This window comes from Macaca mulatta, chromosome 4 (genome assembly GCF_049350105.2).
Source record: "Macaca mulatta isolate MMU2019108-1 chromosome 4, T2T-MMU8v2.0, whole genome shotgun sequence".
Lineage (NCBI taxonomy): Eukaryota > Metazoa > Chordata > Mammalia > Primates > Cercopithecidae > Macaca > Macaca mulatta.
In genome coordinates this window covers 115,858,339-115,880,466 of record NC_133409.1, presented here as the reverse complement: position 1 = coordinate 115,880,466, position 22,128 = coordinate 115,858,339, and the positions used below count along the sequence as shown (strand labels likewise).

At 34.4% G+C, this 22,128-nt stretch overlaps 1 protein-coding gene across 2 annotated transcripts in view; it reads right to left on the bottom strand.

Annotated features, from left to right (window-relative positions):
- Positions 1-1,796: 1,796 nt before the first annotated feature.
- LMBRD1 (LMBR1 domain containing 1) overlaps positions 1,797-22,128 on the bottom strand; it is a 151,485-nt gene continuing 131,153 nt past the window's right edge. The window contains exons 15-16 of one of the 2 annotated variants that reach the window (XM_028846823.2): positions 2,534-2,625; positions 1,797-2,354 (exon numbers count right to left, since the gene is read on the bottom strand). In XM_028846823.2, coding sequence (XP_028702656.1) covers positions 2,241-2,354; positions 2,534-2,625 — 206 coding nt within the window. In that variant the 3' untranslated portion in view covers positions 1,797-2,240. 2 annotated transcript variants of the gene reach the window in all.

Below are 22,128 nucleotides of genomic sequence, written 5' to 3'. Positions count from 1 at the left end.
GGAGTCAAGACTTTGCAGAAAGTCCAGTGAGGAATTTCAAGAACCAGAGTTTATCAGTCTGCTTGGGCTGCCATAACAAAATGCCACAGACCGAGTGGCTTAAACAACAGAAATTTATTTTCTCACAGATCTGGAAGCTGGAGACTCAAGATTAAAGCACTGACAACACTGGATTCTCCTGAGGCCTCTCCTGTTGGCTTGCAGACCACTGTCTTCTGACTGTATCCTCACATGGCCTCTTCTTTGTACATACACATTCTAGATGTCTCTCCCCCTTCTTATAAGAACACCAGTCATACTGGATTTGGGCTTCAGCCAATAGCCTCATTTTATTTTAATTACTTTTAAAAGGCCCTATCTCCGCATACAGTATTATTCTGTGAAGTGCCAGGGTCCAAGTCTTCAACATATGAATTGTAAGGGGACACAATTCAGCCTATAACATAGAAAGTAGAGAAGAGGGGACAAATGGAAAGATAGGAAGTAGAAATTAACATGACATGATTGTTTGATGAGTCAGTTATACACAAGAGATATGGAGATCTACCTGATTTTTTTTTGTTTAGGCAATCAAGTGTCTGCTGGTGTCAGTTGTCAAAAAAATGAATGCAGAAGAAGGCTTAGTTTGCCCCCCAAAAATGAATACTTCAATTTTCAAAATGTTGCAGTTGAAGCAGTAATTTCTAGCTAAAAGGTAAGTCAAAGTTCAGAGCTTAAGAACACGTAGTATAGATAGAAGTCAAGGGTATGTGAGATTGTCCACAAAGAAAATGTAAAACAAGGCCGGGCATGGTGGCTTACGCCTGCAATCCCAGTACTTTGGGAGGCCAAGGTGGGTGGATCATGAGGTCAGGAGTTCAAGACTAGCCTGGCCAAGATGGTGAAATCCCATCTCTGCTAAAAATACAAAAACTAGCTGGGCATGGTGGCACGTGCCTGTAATCCCAGCTACTCAGGAGGCTGAGGCAGGAGAATTGCTTGAACCCAGGAGGGGGAGGTTGCAGTGAGTTGAGATCGTGCCACTGCACTCCAGCTTGGGCGACAAGAGCGAAACTCCCATCTTAAAAAAAAAAAGAAAGAAAGAAAGAAAATGTAAAATAAGAACAGAAGGGAATGAAATCCTGGTGAATAATGCTAAAGGGTAGTTGCAGAAGCAGAAGCCAAATATGAAAGCTGTGAAGGTTTATCAAGAGAGACAAAGAATCAGAACAGAGAAAAATGGCACAAAAATTAAAGGAGAGAAGAATTAACTTGGATATAGTTGTTAATTCCTAAACCTTTTTTCAGAAACTTAATGATATTTTACCTCAAGGATCATGATACATACTTTATTGTGAGTTCTAATGTGCTTATGCTAGTAAACTAGAATATATACCTTTTTTTAATTATTTCTCACTATCCAGAATGTGTTCAAAATACCCTGATGTCATACAGCTTTCATTATATCTTTTGCAAATTTCAAATCTTTAGAATGAAAAAGTATCTCTAAAACCAAAATATGATGCCATCTATCTTAATCCATAAACTGATTTTTTCAGGATTATTCTTGACAATACCCCATTTATATTGGAATACAAATTTTGAGGTCAGATACAAAACAAAAGCTACCAATAACAATATGTATGCCTTAAATACTTTAGAGGTTGTAAGATATCTAATGGACTGACATTTGAACAACATAACACATCTTGGAATGCCATGCTCTTGTAGCACTAAGGAGAGTTTGAAATCTTTTCATGAAATCTACTTGAGTGGTGCTAAAGATTTTAGGCAGAAAACTGAAAACAAGTTGCATATGGGAGTAACATTCATCAGCTATATTGTAAATTTTATTTGGAGGCAATCAGAGAGAGACACTTTAAAATTCCACATCACTCTGGAGAACCTAAGGCACAGATACAAATGATGTATTATGTTTTTAAAAAGTGACAAAAGGGAATATTAATTCTGGAAGATTTTTAATTAAACACTATTATACATTAGAGGAAAAAATTTTGCACAAACATTCCCTCACAAAGCCAGTAGTTTTATATTTACATAGCATTATTATGGTAATTTAAAATGTTAATCTATGATACAATGTTACTTCTGAAAACATATAATAAAATATAGTTGTTTTATAGCCATGCTCCCATTTTTGATGAAAGCTAGTTAGCTCATCCTAATGTCAGTCTAACACTTTAAAAATGCATAACAGATATTCAGTCAGTGTTATAAAACCTTTAAGACAGAGAAGGCTGTCAAACAGAATAAACAGAGGGCTCATCATCACTTATGTCTGAATCTTCGTCTACTCCTTCAATAACCGATTTCTTCCCTTTACAACAGGATACAATTAATCCAATCAAGAATACCTGTAAATTTAAATAAGCTATGTGTTACTTTTCAAATTTAAAATCATTTGGAAAGTAATGCTTTAAAATTCAATGACAGTACTATGATTACAAATGGACTACTAAGATACAAAAAGTTTACACATTTAACTATAATTTATAAAAGAAGGTGAAATCATGCCTGGGCTATCTGTACTTACCCCAAGAAAGGCCCAGTTACCAAAATAGTAAGCAGCACTGAAGAACCAGAACTTGTGAAGGAATAGGTATGTCCGGGTAACAGTACACTGATCTGTAAAAGCAAATAAAAGACTATGGTGAAATAGGTTCTTTTATAAAACTGATGATTAATACTTTCTCTAAAAGATTATTAACCAAAGCTAATGACCAAGATCATATGGCTAACAAGTATCAGAGATGGGACTGAAACTTAGGTCTCTCTCCAAAGCCCACTCTTTCAACCACCTTAATGTAGTGTTAAAAACTGCCAACTAATATGACATATTTTTAAAAAAAATGAATGCCACCAATGCAATCCAGATCTTAAGTATAAAAAAATTATTTTGGCTAGTCTGCTTTATTGGAAATAGAAGAATCATTTTTACTTGGAGTGTCAGACATATCCTAAAACAAAAAAAAGTTTCCCTGATGAACATCAAGAAAAAAGAACAAAGTAATCAGATGTGGTTAGTATTAAGTTGCACTTGTAGGAGCAGAAAGGTCTAATACCTTTCCTCACCCACTGTAAGTTTCATGGCCAACACTCCTATAACAGAAGACAGGTTAACAAGAGAAAAGCATAACAAATTTATTTAATCAGTTTTTCATGACACAGGAGGCTTCAGAAATGAAGACTCAGGGGAACACTGTATTTTCATGCTTAGTCAATGAAGAATGGAGAGCTAAGAATAGAGAGTAATTGGACAAAAGTGTATAAGTGAATGGTAACAGGCTGAGGGAGGAAAGCCAGCAAGGTCTGTATGTTCAGATTCTTCTTGGTCTTTTACATAGCATCCCCTCCTTCAAGGTACAGGGCAGAACTCCTTCTGGAATGAGGGTCTTACGACCTACTATCAGACAAGGTAGGTCACAGAATTTCTTTATGGCCAGCCCCTACACAGAAAGGCAGGGGAAGGTTAGAATAATATTTCTAGGTTTATGGCTGGCTTTGGGAAAGTGGGGTTCTAATTTCTATGACATGGTTGGGGGAAGAGAAATCTAGTTTCTATGGTCTGCTTGGGAGAGAAAGGGGAACAGAAGAAAGAAGGGCAAGGGAAGGTTGAAAGGATACTTTGCTTCTGGGGCTCTTCCAGTATCCTTCAGTTCAAAGTACTTAACATGTTACAGTGTGTGCTATCATTTTCTCATCCCCAACACACTTTTCTAAGAAACCAATTCTCACTGCAGCTAAAGCTTGAGAGGTTTCTTTCAGCTTTTATCTTTTTATGACTTCTATTGAATGGATGATTACTTCTTAAAAAGAAATAAGAAAATCACTATTTACTGATGTGATTCCTGTTTGAACTTTAGATAGCATTATAGCTATAATTAAAAATAAATCATATTTTTCCCCTTCAAATAAAATGTAACTCTTAAAGAGAAAGTAGCAGACTGGTTATTTGACATTTGTGTAAATCCCATAATAGTTTTGTACAAATACATTATTTCCATTAGTTACAAAGTCATCTACACATATTGACACATATCTAGTAAACGATGTCTCAGGAAATATTTATTTAAGCCATTCAGAAAGGCCTGTGGCAACATAATACAGTTGACCCTCAAACAAAACAGGTTAGAGGTGCCAACCACCACACACAGTCAAAACTCCACATATAACTTTTGACTCCTCCAAAACATAACTACTAAATAGCCTGGTGTTTTCTGGAGGCCTTACTGATAACACGAACTATTGACTGACACATATTTTGTATGTTATGTGTATTACATACTGTGATCTTACAATAAAGTAAGCTAGAGAAAAGAAAATGTTATTAAGAAAATCATAAAAAGTGAAAATATATTTACTATTCATTAAGTGGAAGTATATTATCATAAAGATCTTTATCCTCATTCTCTTTACATTGAATTGGCTGAGGGGGAGGGGAAAGATGGGGAAGAGGAGGGGTTGGTCTTGCTGTCTCAGGCGGCAGAGGTGGAAGAAGTGAAGGAAGTAGAATAGAAGGCAGGAGAGGCAATTGCAACTTTTATTGAAAAAAAATCCAGCATAAGTGAACCCATGCAGTTCAAACTCGTGTTGTTCAAGGGTCAACTATATTATGTAACTGAGTGAAAAATTATATATGCTGCACCTAATGGAGGATACCAACCTCACAAATTTCAGAAGCCCTTTATGTTTTACAGAAGAAAATCCTTATCTTACAAAGCAATTTCTTTTCAGTCTGTTAATTACAAAATAAATTATAATTTCTGCATATTTGTATTCAAAATGGACAATGGCAAAAAGATCCTACATGCAATTAGGAGACCAATCTCATATCCTATTGCTAATCAAGAAAATACACCTTTTATTTATATTTTTCTGAGCTCTCTTCTTAGCTTCAATAAGTAAGTGTTATTTTCTCTCAAAACATAAAATTGAACTGAGGGCTACACAGTCCAGCTTATTACATAAGGGATCTAATAACACTTTTTTTGTTCCTATCACATGGTTTTCTGAAAATAGCATTAAAGTTGTATTTTATAAACATACAATACTTGTTATATAAAGCTTCAGATATGTTATGTAAAGATTTAGATAATCTAAATTTTATCTACTCTAAACCCTTCCACTGTACTTCAACATTTACTTCTGAATTGCTCAATACCAAACTGAACAAACCTGTCTCTTTCTGGTAAAAAACAAAAACAAAAACAAAAAACACAGTTTAATAAAGAAGCAACCTCTTCCTTTTAGAAGCAAGGACTACCAATCTAATTCCTGTCTATTGATACCCCAAAGGCTCCCTTCAGAGTCTTTCTTCTCTTTATCAACAGAAAAGTCTAGAAGGAATATTCAGTTTTCTAAGAAAACTAGATAGCCTTTAAGCAGCATTAGTTGAACATATTTCTGTCTCCTATAGTTACCACAGATGATTACAACTTTACACTAGGTGCTGGGAGTTCAGACTCACAGCAGAGACTCCTAGATAGAAAATTTATTTGTCATTTACTTTGTGCTCCCACCACATTTTATTCTTTTATTATAGAACTTACTTCACAGTGATACAGCTATTCAATTTGTCATTTTTTTTCAGTAGATATACTGAGTATCCTGAAGTACCACTGGAGTATTCAAATTCATTCATATTCAATGACTTGACGTAAAATAAATTTAAAAGCAGATATTTTATTTAAAATTCATATTGTTAAATAGCCCATTTTCTAATTTTTAAAAATTAAAATCTGACAAGATTCCAAGGGCATAAAAATGACAAAACTGAATATATATTGAATTAAAGCATAACTAAAATGTCCAGCATGGTGAACGAAGAGCCCAGGCTCTGGACTCTGACAGACTTGGAGGTGAATAGCATTTGGTCACTTTTTTGCCATGTGTACAGGCAGATCTGAACTGTGGAGCCTGTGGACTTATAAAAAGGGGATATCACCATCTTTCCCCACAGAATTCCTATAAAGATCATATGACATATATATATCAAAAGCCCCATGCAAAGTGGCACTTAATATTAATTTTCTTCCTTTTTCCTCTGCAAGGTATAGAGAACAACTGTGAAGAGTTGCTCAAATGGTTGCAAGTCTTAAGATTTCAGACATTCATGTCCAATAGTAGGAAAATATTTGGTTAGTCACTAATATCATGACTACTCTGTGCATGCCCATTTTTTTTCTGTCTCTATAGTTGAAACAGACACAAATGGATTTGGCAAAATTCAAATTTGTATTATCAGTATCAGGATACACTGCTACATAGTAACATACCTTTAAATAACCAATTTGAATGTTTCAAAAATGAAGAGTGGGACAGGCTTGGACCTACCCAAAAAAATGCCTTTTCATAATTATTTTAAAAACAAGAATGGTATCATTCATGGTTTAAGTATTACTTTAGCTTCAAATTACAAGTATAAGCCTGTGAAAAACTCAACTTAAAAAATAAAAGTTCTATTACTCATTTCCATATTTAAAGATATTTTGGGAGTCAGAACTTGACTAAATTAGAAATTTCAGGCCGGGCGCGGTGGCTCAAGCCTGTAATCCCAGCACTTTGGGAGGCCGAGACGGGCGGATCATGAGGTCAGGAGATCGAGACCATCCTGGCTAATACGGTGAAACCCCGTCTCTACTAAAAAATACAAAAAACTAGCCGGGCGAAGTGGCGGGTGCCTGTAGTCCCAGCTACTCGGGAGGCTGAGGCAGGAGAATGGCGTGAACCCGAGAGGAGGAGCTTGCAGTGAGCTGAGATCCAGCCACTGCACTCCAGCCTGGGTGACAGAGCAAGACTCCGTCTCAAAAAAAAAAAAAAAAAAAAAAGAAATTTCAGGGCCAGAACAGGGCTAACAAAACAGAGACTGAACTGGCAAAAGCAAGATAAATCAAATCATTTTTCTCCAGACATCTAATAATCCACTTAGTGACATTTTAAATTGGCTTATACTCTCTGACTCGTGCCCACCACTAAAACCATATCTTCAATATTTTTTTGATCACATTATTTTACATGTTTACCTTTTTTAAGGGTTGTGGACTTCGACACAAGCCGTTTAAAATACCATAAAAAGGTACCATCATTCTGTGTTGTTGTTGAAAAATGATAGTAGGTTAAAAATTCACACATACAATAAGTAAAAGCTCTTTATATTCATCTTTGTCCATATATATCATTTTATTTCTATTAACTGGGATATACCCATATAAAAATTTTTGCTAATAAGACACACACATATATTTCCTATTCAAGTGACGATTTCACACTGAATAAATGGAGGGGAGTGCTGTTCTTCACCATCTGCTATCTTCCAGCTGCTCACCTGAATCACAGATATCTATGAGATCTATAGATTTCTTTCTACAATTATCCAACTAAGAAAGTCACAATAAAGGTTCTGAATTTGGTTTTACCTTCAAAGTAAATTTAAATTGTTGGATATTTCATTTAGGAATCATGTTCTAAAATCAGGAGTATTCCAGAAACTTCTGACTGTTCTTCTTCAAAAGAACATATAATTGAATTAAAGATTAAACTTTCAATTAAACTAAAGATTAGATGTTAATAATGAAAACTAAACATGGGATAGGGAGGCTCAGATAATTTTTTTTCTGATGAGAAAGTGGCCATACAAAAATAATAAGAATTAAAAGGGCCAAAAAGGGGCATCTGAAGCATATGAATAAAATCAAAAGACTTTTGAATCCTGCTACTACCACCATTCCTTCATCTCTTCTCACATATCATCAAACAGAGAAATAATAGGAAATGCAAGTACACCATTATTTTTTGTAATTTAACAGCAGTCTCTAAGGATTTACCTGATAAATTTTATGTTATATATTTCCTGTTTCCTTTGTTATGTCACTTTTAATGCATCTTGACTGCCACTAAGATAACTCTGGTTAAGTAGAATAAATAATACCTTTTATTTTAAATACATATTTTAAAAAGCCACAACTGAAAAAAAAAAAAATGCCACAACTGAGTCATCATGTTAAAACTTCACTTGAAATCAATTTACAATTAATTACTCTATATTTGCATTTTATAAAACAAAGACTTATGTTACATATGTGTGTATATATATATAGAAGACATTTGAGAAAACTCATGTAACATGGAGAATAATTTTAAAACAAGCATTATTTGACTAGTGACCAAAAAATCTGTTAGAAGCCTGGACTATTTAGAAGCTACTTCATAGCTCTTGGTTGCCCATGACTGTGCCAATTGGTTCCTGATTAGGGTCTTGCTACTATTGAATATTTATAATGAACATATATATCTTAACTGTATACAGGGTAAGGAGCTTGGATTTTATTGTGATATGATTTGAAATTATTTATCAAATGGTTTTAGGAAAGAATAACATGAGTGGAGTACAGACTAGAAGAGGAGACTGTAAGCAGAAAGAGGTTTACCAAGTTAGAAGACTATACAACTGGAAAAATGAGCTCAGGGATGGGAAGAAAAAAGTTGGGATCTGAGAAATTTTTAGGATGTAAAATCCTAATGTTTTACTGTCAGATGGAATACATACACGTAAAAAGTTTTAGGAAACTAATGAAATACATCCAAATAAATGGGAAGGCAGAAAAAATGAAAATATATAATAAAAAACAAAGTTGTATATTTATATTAAAATTTAACAAGTGGTATATAGTTAAATCAGTGTTTTGTTAAATCTCACTGGGAGATGTAGGTAAAGGGGAAGAGAACTGATGAATGTCAAAACTCACAGAAATTTTGAAGGACACAGTTTTCTTATACTTTAAGAATATACAAACTGTATCAGGCTAATAAAGATATTTGCCAAATGTTTTGCACTTAAGAATAAGTTTCAGAGTAACCATTTTTAAGAACTAGTATAATTTGTGTTGACTCTGGTTATATTTAAGTAAGCTTAAAGCATTTCCAAGGTGCTAAAATATATATTTTCCTTTTAAGAAAGGATGTTACTAATTTCATTTTATTACTAATTGGCCATATAACACTCATTAAAAGGGAGTACAGGTAAGTATTAGCATATAAAATGTAGAAATTGTATAATCACAATCTGTATCAGTGAACTCTAAATTACTGAGACTTACTAGCTGCTGGTTGTAATTGTCCAAGGATAGTCAGATATAAAGCAATCGTCTTCTATTACTTTATCTTTTGATAAAAGTAGTTTAAATGGATAAACAAGAAAATATTAAAGTTAAAGATAGAAAACTGAGATTTAGTTGAGTCTGACACTAATATACTATAAGACGTCTCCTTGAGGTAATTCATTTAGCTTCTAAATATCAGTTTCTTTGTAAGTGACATACAGATATGTGTGGTATATGGTGCTAGATCAAATTTCTGGGAATTCAGAGAGAAATCTGCATTTGAAAGAAAACATTAGATTGATGTTTTCAGAGTTAGCCACCTTAAGCAATAATCTGTGAGTAGCTGAGAAGTTTCACAAAATTATTTAGGTTGGCTTTGCTGCAGATACTGGAGAACTGAGAAAGCACACAGCTAATTAATTTTTCTATACTATTTTATTAAACTTCTATGAACACAATTGCAATGTCACCCAGGAAAAGAACCTCAACATCAGGAGACTTTCTGGATATCCAGCAACATACAAGAAAAATGATGCTGTGATCAATACTCAATTTTCCAGTCTGTATCACAATCTTGCTTGACAACAGACACAATACATCAGGCTATCTCAGCTAGATACCAGCCAGTAAGATCACTGAGGCCCTCTTTCTAACTTCATGTTTACCTAGATATTGTATGACTATACATTTGATTTTCCACGCAAATTCTTTCTCTCTGGTGATAATTCACTAACCCTGATCATCTAGTTTATTTAATAGCTAAACTTTCTATGGTAAATTAATAAGCTGCCATTTGGGCGACATTAGATTCTTGGGCTGTTCTCTGTTCAGTTATATGAAGTTAAATACAGATGCTGGAGACCAAAGTATGGCACTTCTTAGAAATAATTCTATCTCATCACTCTACTATTGTGCTACACATCTTATGGGTTTACTACAATAAAATCAAATGAGGTTATCAACACAAACTTATTGTCAAATAAAAGACCAGAAATGTATAGTATTTAACCACAAAAAACAATTTTAACCTGTTGAAAACACAGCTTTCTGGCTCAAGATAACAGACTTAGCACAGTCATTTGTTTCTTATCCTTCTCAGGACCTCATTACCGTTCTAGTATAGGAATAAAGCCAGGAGCAATCCTTTATCAGCAAAGAGAATGGAAGTAGAACCATCAGCTGATGAGAGGTTCCAACCATAATCTGGAAGATGGAAGGCCACATTTAAAAGGTCTCCAGTAAAACAGATGGTTTTCCTCCCATTTATTTTAAAATATAAGGATCAAGAGGTCCCAGATGCATGCACAGAGTTACCAGCAATGAGGTTTCCCAGTTCCTGATATTTAAATACAAGTTGGCATAAATGTAAACAGATCATCAAATATATGTAGAAAACTATCAGCATGAGGGAAAAAGAAAACAAGATAAGTAACTATACTAGGATAACCAAAATTATAATTTTATTTAAAGGAAATCATTAAGAAAAATGTTTAGTATCTTCAGGTATTAAAGATAGTACATCCATAAAATAAGGATGCTTGAAAAGAACAATCAGAACAACAAAATACTCAGGGAAAATAACATTTTATTATATGAAATTAAAATTCATAATATGGTTAACAAAGCTGAATATATACCAAAGAATATAGAGCAAATGGTAGGCAGAAAATACGAAAATGAGATACTACAAACGATCAACTGAAGATATTCAATAAATAAAAAAAAAGAATTCCCCAAGGAGAAAAGAGAAAATAGAAAGAAACCATAAAGTAGCTTCAGAAGAAAAAATAAATTGGCATTAGATTTCTTACCAGTTAAAATGAAAGTAGAAGATAATATAATGCCTTTAAAGTTCTAAGAGGAAATGACTTCTCATGTAGAATTCTAAGCACAACCAAACTATCCATTAATTATGAGGACAGAATACTTTTCAGATATATGAGTACTTTTCAGATATGTATTTCATATAAAGAATTTTAATTTTTACCCTAGTAAAACAAAGGGCTTGGGAGAATTCACCAAAAAAGAAGATATGATTTACAATGCATCAGAAGTCTAATGGATAGAAACTGTAGCATTATTATATATAATTATGATTTGTAAAGCTGAGCAGCAGAATCAGAAAGGAATTAATCCAAATAAAAACAGGAAGTCAGTAGGTTCCCAGAAGGAAGTTTTCAGGTTAATACAATGGGTTTCATCCAATAGATAAAGTGAGCAAGAAGCTAGAAAATATTAGGCATACTAACATCTTATGTTACTTTAATAATACTATTTAAAAGGAGAAAAGACAAAGGAACAAATTTTAAAAAGTGGTTCAATTCTACAAATGTTTAAGGGAGACAAAGATATATTTTCTTATCCTCAAGGAACTTACATTTCTATAAAAAGGTAGAATAGAGATAAGATATATAAAGACTATACATTGAGAGAGAATAAGGTAATGTTATAAAAAGTGTATGTGCTATGGGAATTCAGAGGAAAAAAGAGAGCACACATGTTTGGAGATTCAAAAAAGAAGGTTGAGTTAGAAATTAACCTTGTAAGAAGATCAGGATTCTGACTGATGAAAATGGGAGGGGTAGGGCAAAGACTTCTTGTGATATTTCAAAAATAAATCATTGAAAAGCAAAGGTAGATCAGAATCTGGCCATGTCCAGAACATGTATGAAAAAAAGCTAGAGACTTGTAAGGGTTAAATAATAGTAGTCCTTAAATCCTAGACTGAATTTATCAGATGATGTGAGTTTTTACAGTTTTTACTAGAGAAATGGCATTATCAGAGTACTTTGGAAGAGTGGTTTCCACAGTGTGGTTCCAGACCAGAAAATTCTAGGGTCCCACCTCAAATGCACTACATCAAAAACTTTGGGTCAGGCATGGTGGCTCATGCCTGTAATCCCAGCTACTCAGGAGGCTGAGGCAGGAGAATCGCTGGAACCCGGGAGGCAGAGGCTGCAGTGAGCCGAGATCGCGTCAGTGCACTCCAGCCTGGGCAACAAGAGTGAGACTCTGTCTCAAAAACAAACAAACAAACAAACAAACAAAAACACACATACAACTTTGCAATCTTGGTTTCACAAATCTTTCAAGTGATTTTGATGCATGCAAAAGTTTGATAACCTTTCTTTTACTCTAAGTTAAGGTAAAGTCACTAAAAGGTAGAATAATTTAAGTGAGACATGATGAAAATGGGATGTGAGGGTCATTATGGCAAACACAACACAACACAACAAAACAAAACAAAACTCTGCAGCTCTTAGTAACTGATTAGGGGTGGAGAAGAAGCAAATAACTACTTTGAAGAATGTGGTAATATATGAAATACTTAAGTCAGTGTAGTCCAAAGTCCTTATCTAATAGTTTGTACTATCTTCCCCAAGAGCTATTCATTATAAACATTCTTATAAATACATTACCAAAATAAAGCAAAGTTCTTTATATTAGTTTTACATGATTAATAATTCTCATTCAGAGCTTCCCATACATAGCTAACAGGTAGCATCTTTATTTTTTCTTCCTTGGCCTTGAGGGAACACCCTAACCTACATACCACATCACAGCTACACACACGCTTTCATCCACGCTTTCATCTCATCCTAATGAGATAATGTTCAGTAACCAGTGGCGGTGCTCAGAACTTTATAGGTTATACTATTAGTTCTCTATGAAGGAATACCCAGAACAAAACGAACTCAAATACGCCCAAAGGAAAAAAGAAATGTATAACCTTAATAGGTACACATAAATTTTAAAGATAATTATTACAGATATTATCAAAATTAGAATGTGAAATATTAAACAAATACTTTCTAATTAAAACTCTTAAAAACATGGGCATCACCCCTGACCCCCTTCTCTTTATGTCTCTCTCAAACTCTCTACCAAGCAAATACTATTGGCTCTACCTTCAAAATACATCCAGATTCTGACCACTTTTTGCCACTCTCACTACCACCATAAGCTCTCCCTTGGATTACTGCAAAAGCCTCCTGTCAACCTGCTTTTACCCTTGTCTCATTGTGGTCTGTATCAGAGGTAGGCAAACTATGACACACAGGGCAAATCAAGCCTATCAATTGTAAGTTTTATTGAAACATAGCTATAGCCATCCCTTAAGTAATGTTTATGGCAGTTTTCATGCTGCAATAGTAGAGCTGAGTGGTTATCATAGACTACTACATGACCCACAAAGCCTGAAATATTTACTATCTGGCTATTTACAGAAAAAAAGTTTCCAAGCCTTGGTCTATATGCAACACAGTAGTCAGAGTGATCCTGTAAGAACATACATCACATCATGCCATTCCTCTGTTCACAATCTTCCAGATACTTTTCATTTGAAAGTAAAAGCTGACATCCTTAAAATTATCTGCTTGCTATTCCTCTGCCTCTTCAAGCATACTCCTGCTGTGTACTTGCTGTTAACACTATCTAGAATACTCCTCCCCAGATACTGTGTTTGCTCCTCACTTCTTTAAAGTCATGTCACCTTCCCAAGTAAGAATTCCCTTTCTCCTGTACCTAAAATTTCAAACCATTCCTCCTTCTGAACACCACTTAATCTCCTTTGGCACTTTATTTTTCTCCATAATGCTTATCACCTGACATATTTATTTGTCTGTCTCCTTATATTAAATAAGCTCCATGGGGACAGGGATACTAGAGCATTTTGTTCACTGCTGTATCCCTAGCACCTAGAACAGTACCTGGCACATAGCAGACATCAATAAATATTTGTTAAAGGACAAAGCACAGGAATAATAGATAAGTAAAATTAAATGACCTATGTAATACTGGAAATTAAGACATTTACAAATTTATCTTAGAATTTCATGACTAACGGGATTGTGGTTCTCTGTATTACTAAAGATATGCCAATATATTAGAAAGGTGACTGAAGTGCAACACAGTCATTACTTAATATTGTATTACGCAAAGACGGTAACTTTCTAAATAAAGCTATCAAAATTATCAAAATTCTAGTAGAGTTGATGACATATTAATCTTTTAAGCTAAATCTAACTATCCTTAACTTTCTCATCCTCACTACCAAATTTTCAGACTATAAAACAAAAGGACCACATAGTTTTTCTTAAAAGTCTCTGCCCCATGTTCTTCCGTCTAAAGAACCAGATGACCTACATTCTCCTGAAGAGGGTTATCTTCTTAGCTATATACTTTCAGAAAAAGCTTAATATGGGGTAGGAAGTGTGAAGTTGATAGTCCATATTCAAATCTGCTTTTTAAATTAAGACAGCAGCAATCTAGCACCATTTTCATTTTGCATTATATTTAGGGACTACCACTAGGCTCACAGCAACACAGAAGATATTAACGAAGATATTAGGAGACTGTCATCACAAAGCATCAGTGTCACTTTTTATTTCACCCTTTAAGACTTAGTTTCTAGTGAAATTGCTTGACCAGCTTCATTTTAGCCTGTTAAAACTGGCTGTTCTTAACATGAACATTTTAACTTTAAGTGGATAAATCCAACATTAGGTATCAACTAGTGTAGTAATTCTTTTAATAATGTCAGTTTTAAACAAAAGTAAGCCTCTCTGGCAAGACACATTCTTTATGTATTTGTATTTATTTAGCTCACAGGTCAAAGTTTGAAGGGCAGAGATTTATTTTTTTTTTCACTTAAATCCATTGTTAGTGACAATGTAAGTGTTTAAACAGTATTGCTTTAGGAATCTCAGAAGTTCAAGTAGAAAGATATATTCCATATTCTGGGAAAAGATGGTACCAAGACTTTAAGAATTTAATTTTTTAAAAGTTTCAGTAACTACCTTCCTACTCATACTTTTCAACAAACTGGGAAAAAAGTCTTCTCTGAAATCAGCATCTACTTGGCAGATGTGTGTCATTGTTTCATCTTTAAAAATGTGTAATACTTTTAAATTGCAGAGGTAATAAAAGATATTTATTTTAAAAAAATAAAGTGATTATCTACTTCTTTCCTGAGGCACACAGACTTTTAGATTTTGTTTATGCATGAAAGCATTTAAAAATGAGGTAATATATATACACTCTTTCACCTACCATCACAGTGTTTACTTTTCTATGTCAAAACATACAAAGTTATATCATTACCTTGTATGTATTGCTATTTAAAGTATCTTCATTGGTAGATAAATAGCCAGTTGGTTCCTTTTGTTTTGCTATTTCTTATGTAAACTTGGTGGGATTTGGATACTAGCTACTAAAATGAGATAAAATAAGAATCTGGTTTCAAGACTTCTATCACGGTAAACTACTTTAGGAGACAGAAAAGGAATAGGACAACTATCCCTACCCCATGACTGGGGGTGGGGGTAGATGTGAAAAATAAATGGAGGTGAGAAGGAAAGAAGTTCAATCTAAGAATGGAGGTTTCATAGCTTGGTCATACATGCATGTCCACACAGATAAACTAGCAAACAGTTAAAAAATAAGAATAGAAATGTGAGATTCTGAATTCTTGATTTCTTCCCCTTATATTATTCAGCATAACTAGCTTATGTACTGTCAACTCTCCAAACAACATTTAAAAACCTCACTGATCTAGCAAAGCTAAGTTTAGCAGACTAACTTCAGTGAGGAAGAACATGAAGAGGAAAGACAGAGAAGGATATTTATAAGGTTTTAGGGTTGGGTGAGCTTCAATCAACGTTTTTCAAGGTGAGGACCTGGTTAGAACTGACAAAATAGTTTTGGATTGGTAACGATGATGAAATGGGAAGTCCTGAAGCAAGTCTTTTTGGGAAATCAGTCTTGATAAATAAGCTATTTTAGTTGTTTCACCATCATGAGTGAGAATTTCCTAAAGCAAGCATACAACTATGTTTGCTGGTTTTAAGTATTCTTTAGCACAGAGGCATGGAAATATTCCTGCCCCAGAATTGTTCATCATAGTAATATTATATTGGTGCCAACTCCCCCCATTTTATGGAATTAAAAAGCTTTTAAAATTTATTGATCAGCTTTAAAAATGTTTTAGACTTTAATATGAATTGCTAAAATTAAATCTGGTACCCTGCAATGATATGCTGGGGTAGACAGGTAAATCTGAAAAATAACTAGAGAGAAGGCAGTAAATTTACAATAGTCCCTTAATATCCACGGGGGACTGGTTCCAGGAACCACCCTCCCACCCCCACCCTAAGACACCAAAATCCGCGATACTCAAGCCCCTTATATAGGAGAATAGGAATAGCATATAATGCAACGTGAAGGTTTCATTCATTGTCTTTTTTTTTTTTTAAAAAAAAAAAAAGAAAAACAACTAGTTCTTGTCCTCTGCCAATATTTTGAGCTGATCTTATTCCTTTCCTTCAGTTGGCTGGGTCTTAATCTGTGTCGATAATTCTAACACAGATCTTTGCAAGTCTATTTATACTCATTTTCTTGGTGATCTCTCATCCAGTCTCACAACTTTACTTCCCATCTATTCCTGAGTAATCCAGTACACATTTTCTCTCCAGAACTCCAGATACAACTTAATTGCCACTCAAGATCTCCACTTGATGTTTAATGAATGACTAAAACACAAATGCTCAAAACTAAACTCTACGTTCTCCCTCAATACATAAATGTAAACAATAGATAGATGGAATAAAGAATACAATTATTTTGCAAAAAGACTCAAGAGGAATTAGCCAACAAGGCATCTCCTGAATGCTGTTCAGTAAGATTCCATATGAAATATTAGGTTTACAAACAACTTTTGGTAATAAATTCATGCTTTTAGTTCATGTGGCATTCAGTATGTGGGATTTTTAAAGGTTATTTTAAAATATGTGGTAAAAAATCCCAAATCAATCCATTTTTTTAAGTTATGTAATACAATTAAAGGATTAATGCTTGAGGTAATGGACACCACAGTTGCCCAGGTGTGATTACTATTTATTGCATTCCTGTATCAAAATATCTTGTGTACCCCATAAATATATATACCTAGTATATATCTACAAAAATGTAAGAAAAAAATCCCAAACCAAAACCACATTAAGGGATTCTCCTCAGTTAAAAATTTGTTCACTTAATTCTCTACTTCAGTCCATACAATCCTACTAAACCTGCATTTCCTATTTAAGATTTGCTAGTTGCTAAATGTCTCTTCAAAGCATCAACACTATTGATCTCTAAATATGATACTTTATTGGATATTATAACGCCATAGTATTCTTTTTATCTCTCCTCTTCCAGACTCTTATGTCTCCTCCAATAACCTAGGTTTAGCCTTTCGGCCTTTGTTTTTTTCTTCATATTGTCTATGACTTTCATTCCTTTATGGCTTCAAACAACCATTTCCATTATATTTAAAAAGCAGCAATGGTCTCTCTCTCTCTCTCTCTTTTTTTTTTTTTTTTTTAACAATTTAAAGGACAGATGATGCAATAATGTTTCATTTTCTTGCACTCAAACAAAACACAAAAATGTTAAATCTTAAGAAAAATAAAACTGGAATCCAGATACTTGCATTAAAAGTCCTAAGTCTTATACTGTCTAACTTTTTATTTATTTATTTATTTATTTATTTGAGACAGAGTCTCGCTTAGTCGCCCAGGCTGGAGTGCAGTGGCGCGATCTCGGCTCACTGCAAGCTCCGCCTCCCGGGTTCACGCCATTCTCCTGCCTCAGCCTCCCGAGTAGCTGGGACTACAGGCGCCCGCCGCCTCGCCCGGCTAATTTTTTTGCATTTTTAGTAGAGACGGGGTTTCACAGTGTTAGCCAGGATGGTCTCGATCTCCTGACCTTGTGATCCGCCCGCCTCGGCCTCCCAAAGTGCTGGGATTACAGGCGTGAGCCACCGCGCCCGGCTATACTGTCTAACTTTTATCTCTTGGTGCCCTAGTTTCTCCATCTGCAAAAATGATTAAACTAGCTAGATGATCTTTCTAAAGTTTTTTTTTTAATATTCCAGTTCGTATTTTTAAAACTGTTTACAACTTATGTGGCACTTTATGGCCTTTATTCCCGTATCTAGTCAGACTCTCATACAAAAAATGAGGGGATTCTTTAACTACATAACATCTTAGACAAATGGTTTCAGAAGGATAGGTACTTGAGATTCTGTGAAAATAAGTCAGTGTGCTAACTTGTTATCTATAGAAAGAAAGCTTGGGCCGGGCACGTGTGTCACGCCTGTAATCCCAGCACTTTGGGAGGCTGAGGCAGGTGGGTCAGGAGGTCAGGAGATCGAGACGATCCTGGCTAACGGTAAAACCCTGTTTCTACTAAAAATACAAAAAAGTAGCCAGGCATGGTGGCAGGCGCCTGTAGTCTCAGCTACTCAGGAGGCTGAGGCAGGAGAATGGCATGAACCTGAGAGGCGAAGGTTACAGTGAGCCAAGATCACGCCACTGCACTCCAGCCTGGGCGACAGTGTAAGACTCCGTCTCAAAAAAAAAATAAACAAATAAATAAAAAGAAAGCTTGGTAAGCAAGTTTTATTTATAGAGACTGTACTTTGAATCATCGCTTGATGACGGCCTTGTTTACTCCAGAACTTAAAGTTCAATTACTTTTTAATGTAAGATATCAATACACATTTTACTTATTCTTTCTTACATTATTATTTACAATAATTTTTATTTTCCTCCTTTGTACTTCCTATATATATATATATATATATATATAATTAAAAGCCTGCTTTAGCTTTCAATTTTGTCTGCTCATTTGTTTATAATTCATGTAGTTTGGTTTAACACATAGGTTTCCATTTTAGCATTTGTTAAGTTGTCTTAATCATCTGCCCTAGTAACATGGTATCCTCAAGCTAAATCCTAACCCTATTGGTCATATGATTATTTTTTAAGGAGCTCTCTCTCGTGCTCCCCCCCACACATATATATAGTAAGCAAATATACTTAATCAGAATAAAACCACAAAAATCAACTTTGATTTACAGAGATCATTCCATTTCCAGTCACTTTAATGTCCAAATAAGACAACACAAGTTTACAATCACAAAGATAAAATAATTAAGCAGGGTAGCAGAAATAAAAATTTAGGTTAATGAATTTTTATAAATGTCATTTGGAAACATATTATCTTGCTTCACCCCTAACTGTAGTCTCCAAATATTCAATGATGTTGCCACCATTCATTGTTATCATAACATACCAAATATGTTTATGTTCTTATGCCTGGTTAATGCAGGTTTTTTTATCTGTTTGAAATATCCACATGTTATTTTCTGATCATTCATTCAGATTTAACTTACTCTTTTGGGTCCACAGAAAGGTTACACTGCCCCCCAGGGCAGAATAAATCACCATCTCCTTTTGCTTTACCACTGCATTTTGATTATAATTTCACTACAGCTTGCCATTTATTTTCTCTCTTATCATAATTATTTATTTTCCTATCCAAGTCCATTAGGCTACATGCTTTTTGAAGGTAAGTACTGTACATGTGTTTTCTTTTCTTTTTTTTTTTTTTTGAGACGGAGTCTTGCTCTGTCGCCCAGGCTGGAGTGCAGTGGCCAGATCTCAGCTCACTGCAAGCTCCGCCTCCCGGGTCTACGCCATTCTCCTGCCTCAGCCTCCTGAGTAGCTGGGACTACAGGCGCCCGCCACCTCGCCCGGCTAGTTTTTTGTATTATTTTAGTAGAGACGGGGTTTCACCGTGTTAGCCAGAATGGTCTCGATCTCCTGACCTCGTGATCCACCCGTCTCGGCCTCCCGAAGTGCTGGGATTACAGGCTTGAGCCACCGCGCCCGGCCTGTACATGTGTTTTCTCTGGTACTTTCTTTTTCCCAAAATCAAACCCAGTACTGACAATGTCTTCTATTTTTGTCCATTAAGGTATATTGGTCTTTCATCTTCCTATTTTGACTCAAATATTTATAGTTTCCAAATGTACATGGTCTTTTAAATAATTATTTGTTTTACATATTGCATTCACATTTACACATAAATTGTCTACATGTAAAGGTCCCCTTGGAGTAACAGTATGTAAAATTTAAAACTTGATTCCTAATTTGCTCAGTTGACTCACTTTGAACATAAACCATGCGCTACCTGTCAGGATGAATTAAGTAATACTGTCATTTTAAGAGAACTTCATAAAAATAGTAAGATAGGCATTCTTTATAGGATTATTACTAAATTATTCTATTCTTTAACGGATTATTTTAAACACAAAGTACTTAAATTATTTTTAGATAAATGACTCTCATTTGAAACCTAATCATTTTAAACACAACTAGGGTTCCAGCAATATTTTCTATGTTGAATAAATGTCAGATTGCCTCATAAACAAAATATTAATTTTAAAAGTCTAAAATATGTTTAATATTAATAAGACAGCAACATACGTATTTTTAGAAATTACTGCTTTAATATCTCTCCAGGCAGATTAACTTTACTTAGAAAGAACTTTCATTATAACACTGAAAATTTAAATTTTTGTTTTAAATCTAAAAATCATTCTCTAAAATTCTGTTACTTGCAACGGACACATTGCAAAGGTGACATCAAATGCCTTATGAGTTATTTATTATAATATTATTTACTCTAGTCAAATGTTGTCACTAAATATGTTGTAAAGAATAGTGTATACGGCTATACAAGTCCCTCACCATCTCTCACCCTAAGGGTAGGGATGCCACCCCATCCCTACCCTTCTTAATCTACTTATCTGTCTCTATCATTATTAAAGTATTCACTTAAAAAACTACCCTGCCACCCCAAATTTAGTTACATTTCTACCATCCTCTTCCAAGTTACGTACTGGCAAATTTAACATTTAGAGATGTGCTACAGAACAAAACAAAGTTGGGAAAGATAAACTCATAAAACTAAAGGGTATGCTTTTGTACTGCAAAATAACATTTCAAAGAATGAGTCAACTAAAATGTTTAAGAAAAAATATTCAGTAGGTCAAAGGGAATCATTTTTAACTACTGTAAATTAGATTAGACTGAAAAATAATGTGATTCATAAAAAAGTTAGTCAAGTGTATTTTTTGATTAAATCTTATTGACCTATAATATAAAAAATTCACTCAGTCCAGTAGTATCGGGGCATTTTAAAGGCCCCATTATCAGTTCAACATAATTTTGAAACTACAATTTGTTTTTGTTTTACAGCTATTATTTCAATACTACTGTAACAATTTGAACAACAGAATCTATTTTAGATCTTCAAGGTCATTGACTCCTTGGTTAAAAACAAATTACAAACCAATTAAACACTAATTTTTCAACCTGTTTTCATCCAGCGAAATATGGCAACCCAAGGCACTTCAACTATCAACCCTACTTGTGATGTACGTATACATTTCCAAGTAAAAAATCTTGAACTAACATCATTAAGTAGAACTGGAAAATTCTGTTGTATTTATTTATACTAACAACATTTTACTATTATTTCTTCAGGCAAAATAAAGTTATCCCCATCAGACGTTTATCCATCTCATCTCTTTATTTTAATCCTTTCCTTCAGTTTTAGTCTCTTCCCTTATTTCCCTACAAATCCTGGACCCTGTGGTCACTGTTTATTTTCTAACTTCAACTTGTCCTTTGCTTTCCATCCTTAAATCCCCAATTCTACTTCAGTTCTTCAATCATTCCTTCCCCCAAACAACCTAAGAACTAATGGAGAAAAATTATACAAGTTGTGTAGAATTGTTCAATAAAAATATAAAATTGATAATTTCACCTGTCCATTGACATATTTACCTATTGTTAACTTACCTTCAGTTAGATCCTCTCCTAATCCCCTTCACAGGCTATCAAAAGCTTTTGCTACTTTCATTAACTGTCTACCCCACAGCCTGCTTAATTCTCAGTATATGACCTGAGCTCATCCTTTGTAGCCAGTTGAGACAATTATACAGATATGCCACTTCTCGTCTACCCTCAGATAGTAACAAGTTACCATCTGAAGCCATATCCTTGCTTCCTTCTTTGCAATGTACAGAAAGAAATATCCCTCATTCTATCTAAAGCATTCTGTCCTGGATATTCTTAATACCATATCCCCCAGAATTGGATGATATTGGTCCATCATTCATCCTTTCTGACATTTTTCT